This window comes from Eptatretus burgeri, chromosome 2, assembly GCF_056783735.1.
Source record: "Eptatretus burgeri isolate ZD-2024b chromosome 2, Ebu_testis_v1, whole genome shotgun sequence".
NCBI lineage: Eukaryota > Metazoa > Chordata > Myxini > Myxiniformes > Myxinidae > Eptatretus > Eptatretus burgeri.
The window spans coordinates 143,919,826-143,940,593 of record NC_140962.1 but is presented as its reverse complement, the minus strand read 5'-3'; the positions used below and the strand labels follow the sequence as shown (position 1 = coordinate 143,940,593).

Below are 20,768 nucleotides of genomic sequence, written 5' to 3'. Positions count from 1 at the left end.
GTATTTCACAACTTATAGTTCTATTTATCGATAGTACTTCAACCCCTGATCGTGCAACGAGCTAATGTCATACGCTCTACATATAGTACACACAGCTGAATTAGTACTTTCAGATGTCATACTTTCTGAAAATCAATGTTTGTTTGTTCACAATAAATAACTTATTTAGAAAAACAGAAACTCGTGTGTGCTAAATGCCCCTAAAATGCCAGAAAATAATTTCTTATAATGTGACCAGTTGTCATCAGATTGACTTGACACCAACACCCAAAAATTGTCAGGGAGTTCATACAGAAATTGTACAATGTACGTGAATCAGTGTCAAACAGCAGGGAATTTAATGTTTTTAAGCCATCATAACACATATGAGATGGCAGATGTGGTATGGGATTAAATGCCCTCACAATCAACGGTTTCTGGGGGGGGGGGGCAAAATGTAGCATTGGCGAAGGTATGCGCTCTACTGAGTGCCCGTTCTAGTTCATATATATGCTTCAAAAAGTAAAATAAAATGGTGAAAAACCTAGTTTTTTTTCTCCCATTTCGTCTTCAGTTGTCCTACACTTCCCCCCGCCCATGATACACTGAAGGTTGTAGCGAGGCAGTTGTCCTGAAACAACTTGCCTTTGCCTCATGGAAGGCTAATCCAACCAAAGGCAATCTCAATTCCTTCCACAAAGCTCAGAAGAAGTGTGTGGCTACCCTCAGGAGAGCCAAGAAACAACATCTTTCGAATCTGAAGTCTGATCTCTCAATCCTGTCTCCCTCCTCCAAATCCTGGTGGCATCTAGTCAAGTCTGTTTCTGGTTTGTGTTCCTCCTCAATCTCTTCCCTTACCTCAAATGGCCACACAGTTGACACTGCCCATAAAAAGGCTGAATGCCTAAACTGCGTGTTTGCTTCTATATCCTGTGTACAAACCCATCGCTTTCTGGACCCACCTTACCCAGTTGCACCCAGCTGTTCCTGGACTCTGTGTCCTTTTCTCCTGACAAGGTGGAGAACTTGCTGTCAAACCTTGACTCAGATTCTGCAACCGGTCCAGACAGCATCAGCCCACGTATCCAAAAAACCTGCTCTGCTGCTCTTGATCACCCTCTCTCATTTGCTCAAGGTCATCTGCTGGTGGACAAGCTGGTCTTAAAATAACAAGCTGGTCCACAATGTGGAACATGTCTTTCAATCCTGACAGATATCACACTCTCACGATGTCTCTCCTAAAGGACCATCTGGAAAAACCCCCATCTACTTTCTCAACAATCCTCTTGAAGAAGTCCTTTCATTCAAACTTTTGGGCCTCACAATCTGCCATGATCTTTCCGAGGAAAGCCACATCTCCGAGCTGGCCTCCAAAGTCAGTCGCCAATTGGGCATCCTGCATCATGCAAAGTCCTTCCTTGGCACACCTGAGCTCCTGACCACGTACAAAGCTTTCATTTGCAGCCTGATGTACTACTGGTCTCCACTCTGGGATTGTGTGCCCACCTCTCACCTTTCTTGATCATGCTATGGAAACCAAGACATTTAAGGTCATTAGTATCTCCCACGATGAGGCTGAGTCTTTGGATCTCTCACTCTCTCACCACAGGCAGGTCGGTGGTCTTTCTGTCTTCTGCCATCTCCTCTCTGAACTTGGCCTCTCTGGCTTCAGGAAAATTATAGAGCAAATAGAGCAGAATGTTTGAAGGGTACAACCTGCCATCTTTTGTTTAAACCCAACTGCAAAGGGACTGATAATCTTCTTCTGAAACAGTACTATCAAGGGGAATGATATTGAGCTGAAATATAAATGGGAAAGCAGCTGAAATGCACTGTGGTCGTTCACTCCAATGTTTTATATGAGAATTAACTTCTTTTTCTTTTAAATCTAATTATTTTCATTTGGATTTCAACATAAACGTAATGCATGTAATCAAGTTGTTTAAATCGTGTTTTTTTGTTTTTCAAAATAATTCCTCAGATGCCGGGCACACACTTTGGTGCAATGTGGTTATCCATAATAATAAAGAAACCCATGTGTCAGTGTGTGGTCAGTCTCCTCCACAACTCCAAAACCATGAAACCTATCAGTCCAAAACGTTCCAGACATACAAAGGGAACTCCAAGGGAGTGCTTGAATGAAAACTGGATATTTTGGTAAATTTCAACACCCCTTTTTCAAGATAATGAAGGGGATACTTATCATCAAAAAACAAAAACAGCCTTACCAAGATGGTGGCATGTCATCTTGGTTAACCCGCTTTCACCTCACTGGGATCTTTAGGTGACATTTTGTTTTGGGATGCTCAAAAATGCCTCGACTTGGAACAGGCCGCAATGGTTTCAGTACGACAAAGTGCTCAAATTTTTTTTTCACTTTCCTCACTCATATCATCAAATGCCTGATCTTCATACTGATGAATCGCTGTGTACATCGCTTTTGTAGGTGCTATAGTTTTCAATATAGTTTTTGACGGTGCAATAAATGTGAGAAAACTGAATGTAGCAGGAAGACTAACAGAACTGACATGTGAACGAGAAAACTACAATTGGAATATTCTAGGAATTTCTGAAACTAAATGGATTGGGCAAGGAGATTTTCTGACACATAAAGCGCACAAGTTGTGGTATTGCAGAGAAGAGACAAGACATGAAAAAGTCATAGCTTTTATGGTACATGATAATGCACTAAAAACAGTGCTTAGCATTCATCCATGTTCAAGCAGAATTATCTTGATCAAATAAGCAGGCAAGCCACAAAATCTAACCATCATTCAAGTATATGCTCCAACATGCAATTATACAGATGAAGATGTCGAAGTTTTTACTTACGAACTTGAGAAAGCCATAAAAAATACTCCATAAAAGGACATTTTAATTGTACAAGGAGACCGACATTCAAACATCAGTCCTAATGCACATGAAGAGTGGAACGTTACAACTGGGAAGTTCAGGTGGGTGAAACCCCCCCCCCCCAAAAAAGAGGGTTAATATTTTCTCAAATTTTCTAAACAACATGGAATGATCCTCACAAATACACTTCATGATCATAATCCATCAAGAAGAACAAGGCATTGAGAAGGAGGATTACATCATAACCAGACTGACTACATTATTCTCTCCAACCATTTCTAATCAAGTATAAATAGGAGCAAAACCCATTTTATTACTGGAGCAAATATCAGGAATGATCATGAACTGTTAATGATGACAATGAATATTGCGTTAAGGAGAGAAGAAAAGCAGAAAATGCCTGAATGAGAGATGATCTAGAAAAGTTGAGAGATGTTACAATAGCTGAATGTTTTAAAACAGAAATTGGTGGACATTTTGCCCCATTATTGCTCACTGATAATGTACAATCAATTGCAGAAACCTTTGAAAATGTTACACATGAAACCCCACTCAGGGTATTCGGAAAAAGAAACCCTGGATAACAAATTAAGTTTTCAAAAATTTGATGAAAGATGGAAACTTAAGGCAAAATAGTTTGATAATTCAGAGACATTACTACTAAACAAATATGTGAATAAAAACGTAAAAAGGGAAATGAGTAGGGCTAATAAAGAAAAGTTGAAAAATCAGTAATGTTGTAAGCCTGGTGTTGGCTTCGTGGTTGGGGTGGCGGCTTGGGATCTGAGGGTCCTGAGTTCAAGCCGTGTTGATCACTGAATTAATACACCAGGGGGTTGACTCAGCCTGTCATCCTTCTGAGGTCGGCAAAATGAGTACCAGTGTGTACTGGTAGATGGGTACTGCATCAGCGACACAGTCACACTTCCAAGAAATGATAGCTACCCCAGCAGCTAAGCTGCCATACACAAGAAGAAGAAGAGGAAGAAGAAGAAGTAATGTAGTGAAATTGAGAGTAGTTTAAACCTTCTTCTTGCGTTCCTCATAGAACGACCTGTGACATCATAGGTGGAGAATTTTTTTGTTCCTCATGGATAGGCTATCATTCCTGTAAAGTTTTGCCTTGACCTGTTCAGTCGTTTGGAGAAGATTTTTGAAGGTTTTTATGTTAAAAACAATATGGCTGCTGAACCACATGATTGATGATGTCATCAAATTTTTTTCCCCCTTCAATTTAGCTCGAGATGACCCTCAAAAATTTTCACACCAAATTGATAAAGCATTCAACGTTTGCAATTATGACATCATAATGAAGCCACCGATGCCATTATCAAAAAAAAATTACTCGTTTCCCATGGGGAGTACTTCACATGTACCAAGTTTCAATTTTTTTCCATGGAGTGGTTTCAGAGATACGGAGGTCTAATTTTTTCCTTTTTTCCAACATGGCTGTCATACCATGTGACACATGATGTCATAGTTATGTTTAAAATATTGGACATGTGTAGCCGCACCGATTGCGAAAATTTTGTTTCAATTGGATAAGAGGTTGCAGAGAAAACAGGCAAAATTAGCATGGACATATGTACGTATGTAGGGATATACGTACAACTCGAAAACATAAAGCCACCAGCGACTTTGTCAGCGGAGGCATAAAAAGGATTAATATAGTGAAAACTCGAACGCAATCATGGCAGTAAAACAACACAGTCATGGAGGATAAACAAGGAAAACTCTCTAAACCTGATGAAGTTTTGGAAAGATGGAGGTTGTATTGATTCAAACTTTGTAAGCATAATTCTATTATAGATGAAGTGGTTAAAAAATAAAGTTAGAAAGAAAGTGTTCAGCCCAATGAAGAACCACCCATATTGCAAGAACAGGTAGAATTAGCAATTAATAAACTAAAAACAATAAATCTCCAGGCACAAGCAATATTAGTGCTGAACTCTGAAAAGCAGGTCGAGAACCCATGATAGATGTTTTTCACAAAATTTGCAGCATAATTCTTAAGTCTGGAGAATAGCTTGGAAAATGAAGAGTCAATGGTGATTCCTCTACCAAAAAAGGGGAATGTTAGGGTATGTTGTAGTAATAGAATCACTTTCCTCATTATTCATCCGAGTAAAGTTTTTACACAATCTTACTTATGTGCATGAAATCAATACTTCAAGATATAATTTATTTCCAAGTCAAATGGATGAAAATTGACAATTTTAGAAATGTGGCTCAAATGAAAAAACCACCCTTTGACCTATGTTAACCTCAAACATAATTGTTGGTTGAGTTCAGTGACCTATTATGCAAATCCTCTTCAAATTTCAAGTCAATCGGATGAAAATTGAAGATTTTAGAAATACGACCTAAGTTGTTGACCTTTGGCCTATGTTGACCTTTTGACATCAAAAACAATAGGCTTTCAGCTTGTCACTACATCTACCAGGTGGTGAAGTTTCATGAAGATCGGTGTAAAAAAGTGACCTGCAGCAAAATGACATGCAGACAGAAAAACAAGGAAAAGATATCGTGCAGAGCACAATATTTGCAAAATCCACCCCTTCTCCAAAGGTTGCCATGGATACATCAAATTGTCCATTTCATGAAGATAAAAATTCACAATCTTCAAAGTTCAGGTCAATCGGAGGAAAATTGATTTTGCATATTGAAATTGATAATTTTGGAAGTTTGACCTTGAGTTGACCTTTAACCTTTTGACCTCAAAAATAGTTGGTTCCCAAATTCCGTGATGTACTCTGCAATTGCTGCTTAATTTTCAGGTTAATCAGATGAAAATTGACGATTTTCCAGATGAAATTTGAATATTTTAGAAGTTTGACCTTGAGTTGACCTTTGATGTTTTGACCTCAAATAGTTGCTTTCCAAATTCAGTGATGGACTATGCAAATCCTGTTCAACGTTCAAGTTAATAGAATGTAAATTGATGATTTTTCAGTTGAAAATTGATGATTTTAGAAGTTTGACCTTGAGTTGACGTTTGACATTTTGATCTCAAAAATAGTTGGTTTCCCAATTCAGTAATGTACCATGCAATTGCTGTTTAATATCCAAGTCAATCGGGTGAAAATTGATAATTATCAGCGCTTGTATGGACTGGATTCTGGGGAGGATGTCGGAGAGATCAAGCTGGGTGCATCGTTTGGGAATGTCAAGATCTATGACATTGATTTCACAGATGATTCTGTCATCTTTGCGGAGATGCTGGATATCCTTATCAAGGACCTCAAGGTAATGAATGAGGAGCCAGAGCTGCTGGGATTATGGGTTTCCTGGGTCAAAACTAAGATCCGGGCTTTCATTGACATCGTGGATGCTGCTATCTTATCTCTCTCTCTCTACCTGTTTGTGGTGAGGATGGTGAGGTCACGGAGAGATTCACTTACCGTGACAGTGATATTGATGTCTCCGCATGTTGTGAGCCAAAGGTCAACAGACATCTGGGTTGGGCCTGGGGAGTCAGGGATTCACTGGATCATGGGGAGTCGAGCTGTCTGGACCTATGCAGGAGGACAAAAGTCCGAGTCTTTAACTTCTTGGTGCTTCTGGTCTTGCTCTATGGATGTGAAACTTCGACTCTGACCAGAGATCTGAAACAGAGACTTAACTCCTTCGGTACCATGTATCTTCCGAGAATCCTTGGCTATCGCTGGTCATACTTTGTGTCCAACGAGCGTTTGCTGAGAGTCTCAGATGAGATTTGTTACCTGTATAGTCCGTGAGCATTCACTGCGGCTGTGTCATCATGTGGCTTGTTTTCTTGATGCTGATCCTGCTGACCAGATTCTCTCAGAAAGGGAACCTCGTGAGTGGAGGAGGCTAATGGGCTGACCACATACCTCGTGGTTGCAGCAGGTTGATCGGCATCTCAAACAGATGGGGATGGGCCAGATATCTGCCTCGGGGATGCCAAACGAAGGCTCCTGGAGTACCGGCAGAAAGTGGACGCAGTGACACGCTGCCCTTGGTGCATGCTCCCATGCCTGACCTGACATAAGTTGGTGAGCTTTGGCCTATGTTGACCTCTAAAATACTTGGTGGTTGAATTCAGTGAGCCGGAATGAAAATCTTGTTCGAATTTCAAATCAATCGGATGAAAATTGGCAATTTAAGAAAGTTGGCCTATGTCAATAAAAATTTTTTGACAAAAAACGTGTGGAAAACAGAAAAACAAATGGAGAAACGCTGCAGTCCAACATACTTGGCAAATAAAATTATTCAACATTTAACTATGTTTAAATTGTAAATGTCAAAACATAGTTCCCTTTCGTAAAGTAAGTACCTTAACCTGTAAGCAATTGACTGGTTTGCCAACTGTGCCATTCATCAGCTGGTCACCGCTCTTCCTTGAGGTTTTGATCCTTTCAGCCCAGAACCTCTCCAGTCAGCAGACCCACAACCATGGTCATGGATCCACATCAGTAGATTACCTACACCAATAGATCCACAACCTCAGCTGTGTCCAGGCAGCCAGTAAACACATCAATGCAACATCGCTATTCAAACTTTACTTGCCGGAGGACAAAATGTATCACATCTTTAGAACTTTCATCACACATTCCATTATATTTCATCACACATTCCATGATACATTAAATCATGCACTTCTTACCTTCAATATACCATGTCCACCAACCAGTATGACCACCCCACTTCCCTCTGAATAAAACTGTTATTCAAATATTTAAACGGTATTTTAATGGATTTCGACATGCTACATTCTCCTCGCAACCACTGAAAATGGGTTTAAAAAAAAACAATATACATATGTATTTATATAAATGTCACATTCATAATATTTTTATGATTCACATTGTGTTCTATTAATTATTATATTTGGTGTCGTTTTATGATCTTAAATAAAATTGTTTTAATCTGCTAACGGTTGCTCCCTATGTTAGCATACGTCTGACAAGCTGTTTTAATCTATTGACAAGTTCAGTGCTGTGTGTGGTTACTCTCACGGTCCTAATTATTTCACCTGCGACCGTACCACACATTAGCTTCTTAGGAATGAATATTTCTGTCAAAGAAAGGCATTCGTACAATGTGGAATGCAAAAGCATCTCGTTCATGAAATAATTATTTGTTGTGAAATTTATGATTATTGATATCGATTTGTAATTCGAAAAAAAGACACTGAAGTGTGAGTTTGGTTTTCCTTTTTTAAATTCGAGTTATTTTGAATATCTATTATCATGAAACTGATCAAATACAAACCCATAATTAAATGGTCACAAATCATCAATTATTCTGAAGATGTATCCACACATTCCTGCAGTTGTTTGTTTGTTCCTGTACATGTGCTGGACCCAATCAGACTCATACATGTGCAGGAATAAATTTACAAATGAAGGGGCCAGATCTGAACCCAAGGGGATCCCAACTGTCTCCTGAGTATCTTGTTGCCAAATGTAAAGAAACTGTTGTTTCAGAGAAATGAAATACTTTAAACTTCATTCTTTGAAAAACGACATGAATATTTATTTTCATTCACAGAATAGTTTGCTCTATTTTGATAGATTTTAAGTATGCTTTATTACCTCCTTCAAATGCTTTATCTGCTGCTTCGTCCAATGCGATTACAAGCTCGTCATGTGGAATGTTTGTGTATAATGTTGAAAAATCACAAGTTGATAAACATTTAGCCTTACCCTTGTTATTAATGTTGTGGTTATTGTCGATTACAGGTTTGGAATTATCAATGATCGAGAATTTTTTTAATAACAGAATAAAACCTCACCTTTTCATGGTGGTTTTTAAAAACATTGATAGATTATGTTCATTGCCCGTGTAATACTACCTGGAAATGGTTTCAAACTGCATTCTCCACTTGCAATGATGAACCTCACCTTAGAAGGGTTTTTCTACATTTTTGGGATCCAGTAAATGAATGGTAATTTATGGTGTTTATCCGGAACTAACAGTCTTCTCGATTTTGCTTATGAGTGAATTACAAGGTTTTGTCTGAAGTATATTTTATTATCGTTACTTATTTTGTAGGTCTTTGAGAGTCCAGTCTGTAAGCCCAATTCTTCCAAAAGTGTTAAAATGTAGAATGTTTTACATACAATTGCAATATTATTATTTGTTTTGTCAATTGGAACAACAACATATTGTGTTTGAAAGTGTTTTAAATAATCACTTGTGTCTGGATTGTTGAAAATTACTTTTGGATAATTGATTCGAACTTTTCTTTTTAAAGCAACATTTCTCAATTTTCCATGTTTCTCTTCCTCCTCTAACCATAAAGCCATTTGTGTGTTTGGAACTTTGTGTTTTACAATTTGTTCTTTCATTCATTCTGTCAGTCCTATCATTAGTGTTCCATTGCCTGGTTCCAAATAATCCTAACGTCAAGCTCATTCCTGATGATAGCGGACTGAAAAGCTTTGGCATGTCCCTGTTGTTTAAATTACAATGATGTGTATTACTCAACCATTCCTCTACGTCTACAGCTTGTACTGTTTCCTTTTAATTGAAGATTTTTTCCAGCCTAATTGCATTCTGTAAAGTGTACACAACCCGAGGTAGCTCTCTCTGTTGTATTGTTTCTGTAAGTTTACCCCACACTTCCTTTGTTGTAGTATTTTCTCGATATTGATCATTTCCACCCCTTTGTTATGAACCATCATTTTGATGATGTCAATGTGTTTTCTATGATTAACTTATTTAGGTTTCTCTTTATGCATTCTATGGTCAATCATGTGCAGAATTGCTTCCATGCATTGGATTGGGAGTTCCTCTTGATCATTCTCTTCCATTAAACTGTTCACGAATTGCCAAACTTCTTTCAGTTTTTTTTTCTTTTTTAAGTATTTATCTTAATTCTTCCGCTGTTAAGTAATATAATCCACTGATATTTGATTTGATAAGATCTCGCCACTCATTTACAATTTGTTGTGGTATGTCTGTACCTGGATGTTTATACCCATAATTACCTCTGCCACCAAAGGTGAAGGAGGTTGTTTTCACCCCTTTCTGTCTGTTTGTGTGTTTGTCTGTGTACAGGATATCTCAAAAAGTTTGGGACGGATCTGGATGAAATTTTTTTGGACAGGTTCGGTGTGTTACAAGGACGAAGTGATGATGTTTTGTTGAAGATCCGGATCCGGATCCGACTACTATAATTTTTTTAATGATTCTTCACCATTGAGATATAGTGCAAAATGATATATAGTACGATATCTCAAAACGTTGCAGACGGATTCGGAAAAAAAAAAAAACTTGGTGGACAGGTTTAGTGTGTTACAAGGTTAGTATGTTGATTTTGGTGAACATCTGAATCTGGATTTGGATACGAGAATTGTTTAACTTTTAAAGTGATTCTTCACCATTGAGAGATCGGGCCAAAAACGATATAGTACTGCAGAACATGATATTTCAAAAATGTATTGGCCTTAAATATGTTCTCGTGGATTAGACATTACGTGGTGGTGGTATGTGCTCTTCCGAGTGCCTTTCTCATATCTCTGTGTCTCTGAGAGTCTCGTGGTATGGTGCAAAAAACAGAGCCAATTGTGTTGTATGTATGTATGTATGTATGTATGTATGTATGTATCATTAAGTCTCTCATTTAGTCCTTATGGGAAAGCAATTCTTAATTCTTAATCCAGAAAAATTCTCGACACTTCGTAATTGTATGATTGCTTTATCTTCCATGTCGTCCTTTTTTCGGTCTTTATCGAAAATCTTTTCTACAACCTGAACACTGAAGCTCGCATTTTTACTGTGTCTAAAAGTAAAGTGATGAGTGAGTAGTGGACAACCAGTTGTTTTATCTGGGTTTTTGTGCTGCTCCTGTGTACATTCATTCTTACATTACATCTCTGCATTGTTTCACCAACACATTTCATCGCATATTTGCTACAAATCAATAAGTAAACTATGTTTGAGGTTTTGCATGTAATTAATTCTTTGGTTTATTTTAACTTGTAAGATCTCTCTGTTACTGTACAATTAATTATGTTTTTGGCAAATATAGGACAAGTTTTGGACATTTACCAACACAGCAAGCTGCAGTTGTCAGATTAAAACGATTTTTTTAAAGTCACAAAATGCCACCAAATGTAGTTCATTAATGATAATAAAAACGGCAAAAACATTATTAATGAACTATTCAAATAAATACATTTTAAATCATTTTCCGTGGTTGCTAGAATATGCAGTAATCGTGGTAAATTTTGTTAAAATGACATTTTATATGTTAGATTAACAGGTCGATTCAGTGGATGTGTAATGGACGTGCTGGTTCAAGTACATGTACAGGTAATCTGTAAGGTGAGGTGTGTATGATTTAATGTATGATTATGTTATAAAATATGTGATTAACATTACGAATATATAATTATATATTAAACCCTCTAACAAGGTATCAAGTTTGAATAGTGAGGTTACATTGTTAAGATCTCTGGCTGGACACAGCTGAGGTTATCGATCTACCGATGTAGACCCACACGTGTGGTTGTGGGTCCAACGTTTGGATAGGTTTTTGGAGCCGAGCAATCAGATAATCTATCAATTTCTTACAGGTTAATAATTTTCATAGTTTAGGTAAACAACTATTTTTGAGATTTCCAATGAACATAAAGTTAAGTATCGGGAGTTGTCGAAGTAATAAAATTTAAAATAAATGTTTATATAATGCTTTCGGAATTGCCATCCCTGTTTAATAAATGAGTAGATCTTTGAGGAACAGAAGTGAAAAATCGGTGTCTATGAAAATACACATATTCGACATAATTATGGAATGAAAAATATAATATATTTAGCAAGTCTTGCGCTAATTTGAGTATCTCATTCACTGCACTTTCTGAGAGATCCTCTTGAACCTGCGATCCAAACATCTGGAACATAGTGACAAGGAACATAATGAGGAAATAATTATCTGGAATATATTTGGTTGGGCAGAAGAAATTAAAGATCCCAAAATATCCCGTAATAGGTGCACTGTAGGATTCTTACCTTCAGAGCAGAGTAAATACTTGTACCGAGATGTCACCACGTGATGAAGAGTGCCGAAAGAGAAGAACACTTGATTGAAGTTTCATCCACACTATCCCAGGCAGGTTACCAGGTGATCGATCAGCACCACTTTTTAAACGCCTGTTACCTGCTTGTTCCTTCTCTCTATATTTATAATAAATATCAATCAGGCAATCAATCACATTAATCAATTTCACATCGATAAAACGGTGCCGAGATATGCAATCCACAATCCATACTAATTGCACCTGTGATTATGCACTTGAACAGCGAGAAACTCGTGTTTATAAGAGAATTCACATATGACCCTTGAGATACCCAATTCACACTCTAAAAGGTGTCATGGTGCTGAATCAGCAGTAAATTTTAGGCCTGGGGACCGTGGGACTTGAAGTACGGATGATGGAATCCCATAGCGAGAAATGAACAAATCTCCCAACACAAAGTGCCTAAAGAGCATATTTTGTTCTTCACACCATCTAATTAAACATCTTCAAAATCACCAACAACAAAATTAAATACCCAACATAACTGGAAGGGCACACGGTAGAGTGCATATCTCCGCCACGCAATTCGTGCCTCGTGGTTACAGCATGTTGATCAGTATCTCAAGAAGATGGGTATGGGCAAGGCATCTGCCTGGGGGATGGACAGACGGAGGTCCCTGGAGTACTAGCTGAAAGTGAAACAAGCGACGCGCTGCTCTGGCGCATGCTCCCACACCTGACCCGGTCAACGGTGGTAAACTTCTGAAAAATGTTTTTTTCTGCAACCTTCAAAATCTTTATTTTATTTAAATTGAGTTATACACTTGAACAATTCAGAAGAACAGAAATCGCCTTTTTTGCACTTTCAAAACCTTTCCGTTTAGCAATACATGTGCATGTTAAATAGGGTGGTGAATATTATGACTACTTCAATCGCATTAAATCATAAAATCATAAAATGCTAAACAAACATAAAATGCTTTAAAATCATAAAATGGAGCATATAACTGAACAACGCATGAAATATTGTTTCCTATGAACTCACAAGTTGGTAGAAAGGACAAGTCGAAAATTTCCTGTTAATCTCCTGTTCATTTTTTATATGTATACATGGGCAAGGTTCGTGAAAGAGCGAGGCAGAATGCAATGGAACAAAATGGAAAGGGGAACACAGCAGCAGCCGAGTGGAAGTGAGAGTGAGATCAAGGAAAGGGGGAAAAGGACACATGGGGGTGAATAAGCTGTAGGCAAGATGAAACACATCAAGAGGAAGGGAAAGTAGGGATGAAACAAAAAAGAACAAAGCAACTTACAACTTCCAATGAAAATAGGTGAGGGAGAGGGGGTAAGGGATCACCATAAGCTGGAAAAGGGGAATGCTTGGGAATGGGGCGTTTGGGGTCGAAGTTATAGGACCAAAACTGAGCCTGAGATGCAGGATCAAAATAAATAGTGAGCACAAAAAATACACAGGAGTTAGCACTCAACATGAAGAACATTCAACAAACAGAGGACAAAATTGACAGCAACACACAAGTCTGGAACGATTATTGAGCTTTATGGAAGCAGATCACTCAGAGGACCAAGAGAAGCAATCATAACCAGGAAACCAGAAGGAATACATTAATCTTCTCTGCAGCGGTGAACATGTATTGATACTACTTCACCTTAGTGTGAGGATGTATGTTGAGAGTTTTTACAAGTCAAATCTCTTTCCTTCCCAAGGTCGATCCAATCCCCTGTTGAAAGCAATGAATATGGAAAGTTTCACAACTTCCTGGGAGAGGCTGCTCAAGCTCCTGCTACACTCTGACTAAAGCAGTGACTCCTTGTGTTCAGGTAACTTCTGATCACATGCAATTTATTTCAGTGTCCCACTTAGTATGGTAGTCTACTGGGGTAAATAATTATTGCGAGCTTATTCTATCGATCCCATGGACTAGCTTGTATATCTGGACCATGTCCCAATTGTCCTCCCTAATGTAGGGAATGCAGATTGGGTTTCCTCAGCCCCTCTTGATATGGAAGGCCATGTAGTTCAAGGATGAGTTTGATGGCACGTCTTTGAACTAGCTTGACCATGTCTGCATCACTGATGCATCTTGGACTCAAGATGATGTTACCAAATTCCAAGAGAGGGGGACCAAGGTCTTGAATAGGGGATGAGGGTTTTCTCATTGATGTTGGTGAATGCTCTCCTGATCAGACCTGGAGTTTAGTTTACTCTGTTCACTCTCATGGACACTTGCCTGTGGAAGCCCAGTTCATCATCACTTATGATGCCAAGGTCCCTATCTTCAGCAATGTTGTCCAGATGCAAGTTGATAATCATGTTTGTCTGGTTCATGTTACGCTTACCCAGATGAAAGGGTTTTCACTTATCCATGGTTGAGTGAAATTGTTATTCTTTTCACCATCTGGTTGCACTGTCCAGAATAAACTTTTGGTTGGAGTTTACCTGCACCATATAACTTGCTTTACAATGGCATGCAGTTGGGTAATGCTTTGCATCATGCAGGGCAGGACATTGACCACTAATAGGGATGGCCCCAAAACTCTACCCTGAGGCATATCAGTTTTAACTCGACTCATGTTGGATTTTGTCATGTTGCTGATCACAGACTATACTTGGTTGGTGAGGAAAGCCCCGAGCCAATGGGAAAGTCCTGAGCCACCAGAGTAGGGGATCCTGATTGCCATATGACCAGATTTTCTCCAGCAGTCTTTCTTAATGCACAGAGTCAAAGGCCTTTTTGAAATCCAGGTGTATGATGTGAACTGGTCTCCTCTATCCAGCATCTTTGTCTAATCTTCTAGTTGCACTAAAAGTTGCATAACGCACGACTGTTCAAGGACAATTCCGTGCTGGTGATCTGAAAACAATCTATTGATGGTCAGATGCTCAAATGTCTTGTCCCTTATCAACTTCTCTATGACAGATGTTAGACGAACTTGTCGTTATTTTCACATGATAAACATTTACTGAAACACTCAGGTCTGAAACAAATACATTGAGGTTGGACTGTGCAGCGCACCATCCGAATTCTGTGGTCAACGCGATTATAAAAAAGAATGTATCGATAAAATTGTACCTGAAAAGCTTGCACTTTGAAACGCGATTTTATTCTATTTTTTTTTCATCAAAGGAGATTGAGTAACGATTGAGGAAGAAATACCCACAAACTTGAAAAATCAATTTGAGGTTCAATACAAAAATCAATTTGAGGTTGAACCATGTATACCTTACATAATTAATATTGATCATTGCGACAGATTCTTCTTCAATGAAACTTGTCATTTTCAACATAGTTGGAGAAAAAAAAAACCAAGCAATGATGGTTGTCGACACATCGGCATGGAGGCGGTGTCGAGGTGTTTATCAAATCCTTTTATTGTCATACCTGGAAACAGTGAGTCAGGGTCACTTTTCCTTCAACAGTTTCACGGTTATATGATCAAAATAAAAAGTATTAAACTCAAGATCAAAGGCCAAAAATCTATTGCATTTTTATAAACTTTTTAATTTGAATTATCGCAATGTGAGTGGTGTCGAACTGAGCTTCCAACCACCTGTAAATGACAACCAAGCCCCGATAAAAGAAAATGCTATTCAAAGAGATAGAAGAATTGGAGGCCAACAAGTGAAGACTTTGGGTTGCATTCAATTTCGTTTCAAAGTATAAAAATAATAAATGTATTTTCTTTCAATTATCTTTAATATTATAACAATTATTATTGGGTGGTTGCTCGACTGCCCTTCGTCTCAGGTTTTCCGTCTGGCTGGATGTTGGATGATCGCGAGAGTACCCTTATTTTCACTTTTTTCCGTCTGTCTCTATGTTTGTATGCAATGGACAGCTCTGCAGGCCAGAGGAGTCAACCGATTTGGATGAAACTTGACAGGTAGGTTCTTACCAGGATCTAGTTCTATGCTTTTGAGCACCGTTTCTATAGACACCACCGTTGCCTAGCAACGGGACTTTGAAATTTTTGAAAAATCCTAAAAAATTTGTTCTTTCGAAAATCAAAAATCAGCTTTCAGGCTTTATGCGCATTATAATCAACCTCTTTGTCAAAAAATTTCAGCCCGATCTGTTAAAAACTATGACTAGTATGCAATTATGTCGCGACCACCCATGTTGCCTACCGGCTTGTCTGTTTGGTTGTATGGAATGGACAGCTCTGGAGGCCAGAGGAGTCAACCGATTTTGATGAAACTTGACTGGTAGGTTCATACCAGGATATAGTTGTATGCTTTTGAGCACCGTTGCTCTGGACCCCAACGTTGCCGAGCAACGGGACTTTGAAATTTTTGAAAAAAAATCGGAAAAATATTTATATAAATATTTTTTCGAAAAAAAAAAAAAATCGGCTTCAGCGCTTTTATGCGCACTATAATCAACCTCTTTGTCAAAAAATTTCAGCCCGATCCGTCAAAAACTATGACTAGTATGCAATTATGAAGCGACCACCCATGTTGCCTACTCGTGGGGCAGATTAAGTCAGTATCCCACAAGAATCTTTCAGTTGATGGTACAAACTCCAAATTTGGTATATATGTGCTCCAGGACCCATTCTCTCAGAAAAGTACATTACCCACGTTGAAAAACAAAATGGCCGCCATTTTTCAAGATGGCAGTCTCATAAAATAGGAAAAAGGGTTTTCAGTGCTGAACGTCTATAAATAGGAACATGCTATTGATCCAAATGTTAAACAGATTGTATTTTGACTGGAGAAATATATTTTGGCACGAATATTCGAAAATGGTTTCCAGTTTTCAAGATGGCGGTCCATTGCATGACTTAAAATCAGTACTTTTGTCGTTGTCTTTCAAAATTATCACAGATATTGCTGGGCAACATCTGTGATCATGTATTGAGGTGATGCGGTCAAGCTCTATTACATTATGTGAATAAGAGTGATGTTAAAGCACAACCAGGGCACACTGGTGACATCACTGCTGTGAGACTCAGCATGGGGTTTAGTGTCGGCTTATAGTGTACTACTTGTAGCTGGAGTTTACTAACCTAAACTGTAGTTTGTAGTATACTTGAGTGTCCCAAATGCTATCTAATAAGCCCCTGTATATATTTCAGCGAGAAGTATAGCTAGTTGTAGTATTATACTATTAGATAGCCGCGCCTGAATTGACAGGATGTGCCAGCGCGGGAGAGCCGAGCCAAGGGTAACTGGGCTTCAGTTACCCGGAAGGTGTACAGATCGCACGGGACTAAAATGGCACTGAATGAACGATCGGGCTAGGTGTAGGGCATTTGTATGTATGAACCTAGTTGTATCCCATATCTCAATGTGCTTATGTATTTTGAACGGTTAGGTGGTAAAGGGATAAACCCTTGGCCTTAACCTGTTCAATATGTCCACTAATAATCCGTTGAGTTGTACTCTTAAAACTGACTGGAGGAAGTGTTTCCTCTGTCAGACTGATACAAAATAAGAGTTGAAGTCTCCGCCAACCCGTTATGAGTGTAGTTCTGATGGTTATTCCATGATAGCAAAAAACCTACCACAATTTCAGGCAATCCACCAGTTACCGATCAGGTTAGACCCATCCAGATTGGATGAAGGAGGTGGTATTGAGGATACACTGAGGCGAAATACTGCCAAGTACCACCAAAATTGTCGCAAAATGTTTGACAGCTATAAACTTAAGCGTGCCACTAAAAGAGCAGCTGAAATTCAAAATGATCCAGGAGAAGGGCACTCAAAAATGCAAAGAACTAGCATGGAAGTGCAACGGTGTTTCCTATGTGAAAAGATACAACCAAAGTCAAAGTTGCGACAAGCCATGACCATGCAGCGAAATGAGAGACTTAATGAATGTGCTCGCAATCTTAATGATGGCTAGCTTTTGGCTGTCTTGAGCAGTGGAGATGCGGTTGCCCTGGAACTGAAATACCACTACTCTTGCTTAACAGCTCTGTATAATAGAGAGAGGGCACATATTGCAGCCAAGAACAAAGAAAAAGTCCAGTCATCCCAAGAAAAGGAAGTCTTACCTTTGGTGTTCTCTGAACTTCTTACCTATGTCATTGAGACAAGAAACAGCAGTGATGGGCCTGTTTCGTTTTGACTTGCTAACTTGGTGAGTCTTTACAAGGAAAGACTTGAACAATTTGGAACAGATATACCTGATGTGAACTCTACCAGACTGAAAGAAAAGCTTTTGGCAGAGATACCTGCGTTGGAAACCTACAAGGATGGACGTGATGTTTATCTGACATTCAAGAAGGATGTAGGTCCTGTCATGTCAGAAGCATCAACCTACTCTGATGCCATCATTCTCGCCAAAGCTGCCAAGATATTGCCTCGGCACATGCTTGATCACAAATGTAAATATGAGGGCAATCTTCATGAGACTTCAGTATACGATTCATTACCTCCAGCTTTGCTCCAATTTGTCTGCATGATTGAGCATGGAGCAGACATAAAGTCTCAACTGAGGTTTGGAGAAACTACAACTGACCTGGCTATGGCTCAGCTCCTTCAATACAACTGCTTTGCCAAATACAAAGAAGGTGCTGCCACACACAGGCATTCCAGAGACTGAAAACCCCCATTTCCGGTCTACATTGGGATGTCTGTTCATGCTAAGACAAGAAAGAGACACATAGTAGAAATGCTCCATGAACTCGCCATATGCACAAGAACACGCCATATGCACCAAGTTACAGCGCGTTCCCTCGACATGCTCCAAAAGGAAGCATATGAGCATCATTGTGTAGAAGAGAATGAAGAAGCTCTGGATTTTGATGACTGGTGTGAGAAATGCAGAAAAGAGAGTCCTCAATTTCAATTCTGGGATCTTGTGTTGTCAATGGAATTGGTGACGTTCTCGTTGGTCAGGTCTTTCAGGGAGGCCAACTTCGGTTTGTATTGCGAAGCACTGGCTGCTCTAATCCCCTTGTTCTTTGCAAACAAGGTGTACTATGCCAGATGGCTTCCCATCCATCTTAGAGACATGGTCACTTTGGAACACACTCACCCTGAGGTCTTTAATGAATTTCAACTGGGAAATTTTGTGGTACACAAGACCAACAGGGAGTTTTATGGCTTGGCCATTGACCAAGCACATGAACAGGCCAATGCAGTAGTGAAAGGTGATGGTGGTGCCATTGGGCTTACTGAGGATCCAGCTGCACTGAGTAGGTGGATGGTGTCTGGACCAGAAGTTAGCATGCTAATATCACAGTATGAGTTGGCATCACTGGCCAAAGTGGCAAATGAAGATATCACGCACCATGAGCAAACCAGCCTATCTCAGAAATCCTTCTCTGACAAGGTCCAGAAATTGTTTGGTGAAATGAAGGATCTGAGCAATCCTTTTCAGGAAGAATCAAAAGACCTGCTCGCATTGGACTCAAAAACCATCGTGCATCCCAGTACTGCTGAACTTGTAAGGACTCACCATGAGAAAGGTAAAGTTGCCTTCTGAGAATTTTTCAATGGTCTGGGTGACGGAGCTTCCTTCTATAAGCCCATCAAAAAGAACAAAGCAGACTTTTCACCAAGAGGCAGCTGCAACTTCTGGCGACATGAAGCAGCAGGTACTCAAAGATGATTGCCACCAAGCTGTTGGTGGCAGTATATATATATATATATACTGTATATATATATATATATATATATATATATATATATATATATATATATATATATATATATATATATATATATATATATATATATATATATATATATGTATATATATATATATATATATATATATATATGTATGTGTATGGATATATATATATATATATATATATATATATATATATATATATATATTTAGGAGCCTGGTGTTGGCGCAGTGGTTGGGGCAGCGGCTTGGGATCCAAGAGGTCCTGAGTTCAAGCCCCGTTGGGCCACTGAATTAATACACCAGGGGGTTGACTCAGCCTGTCATCCTTCCGAGGTCGGCGAAATGAGTACCAGTATACTGGGCCGGTGTATACCCCGGTTAAAATAGGTGTACCATATCCCTGTGTAGTCAGAGGCGACCAGGGTTGTCAGGAAGGGCATCTGGCGTAAAACATGTGCCAAATCACTGTGCGGATCATACGGATGATCCGCTGTGGCGACCCCCAACAGGAGCAGGCGAAAGAAGAAGAAGAAGAAATATATATATATATATATATATATATATATATATATATATATATATATATATATTTTGATGCATAGAACGGTAAAATAGCATTGTTCCATCAACATTTAGCTCAAACACAGATTCAAACCACTTCAAATGGCGGCCATCCTGAAAAATGGTGGCCATTTTGTTTTTCAACGTGGGAAACGTACTTTTCTGAGAGAATAGGTCCTGGAGCACATGTATACCAAATTTGGTGCTTGTACCACCAAGTGAAAGATTATTTCAGTAATCTGCTGCACTATACCGGCTTGTTATTATTATTTTAATGATTAGCACAAATCAATAATCAGATCTTAAATACTCTCACATATTCAGGTAAATTATTTTATTGAATCTAACATAAAATAATCTTGGTTTTGTGGGCCTCATGCAAAAAAAACTTTCATGATGAACAGAACAGAATGAACAAAATCGTCACGATGAACAGAACATCACAGAATCATCATCATATTGATAAACCCCAATAGCGGGTTTCACAGGGTCCAAGAAGTTCCTCCTGAAAACATGCAGGACCTGCGAGTCCACGAAACACCTTAGTTCTCCCGCCTCACAATCCAAGCAGAACCCGAACCGTTCAGCATCCCCCGGGAAGGACAGGCAGGTCCATTGATCATTGTGCAATGCTGTGTATTCCTTTTTATACTTCTGTAAACACCATGACTCGGGATTCCTTCCCAACAAGCGATTTCTCCCTGCCCCTTTTTGGCCCATCGAGTTTAAAGCGACTCCGATTCTCCACGAATGGCTCAAACTCACATCAACCTCCCAGTAATGG

The 20,768-nt window shown here is 39.0% G+C and overlaps 1 protein-coding gene across 1 annotated transcript in view; it reads right to left on the bottom strand.

Annotated features, from left to right (window-relative positions):
- Positions 1-20,407: 20,407 nt before the first annotated feature.
- LOC147033402 (tripartite motif-containing protein 14-like) overlaps positions 20,408-20,768 on the bottom strand; it is a 20,716-nt gene continuing 20,355 nt past the window's right edge. Inside the window, exon 2 of the mRNA XM_085851470.1 lies at positions 20,408-20,768. This exon is cut by the window's right edge and continues 160 nt beyond it. Coding sequence (XP_085707596.1) covers positions 20,408-20,768 — 361 coding nt within the window.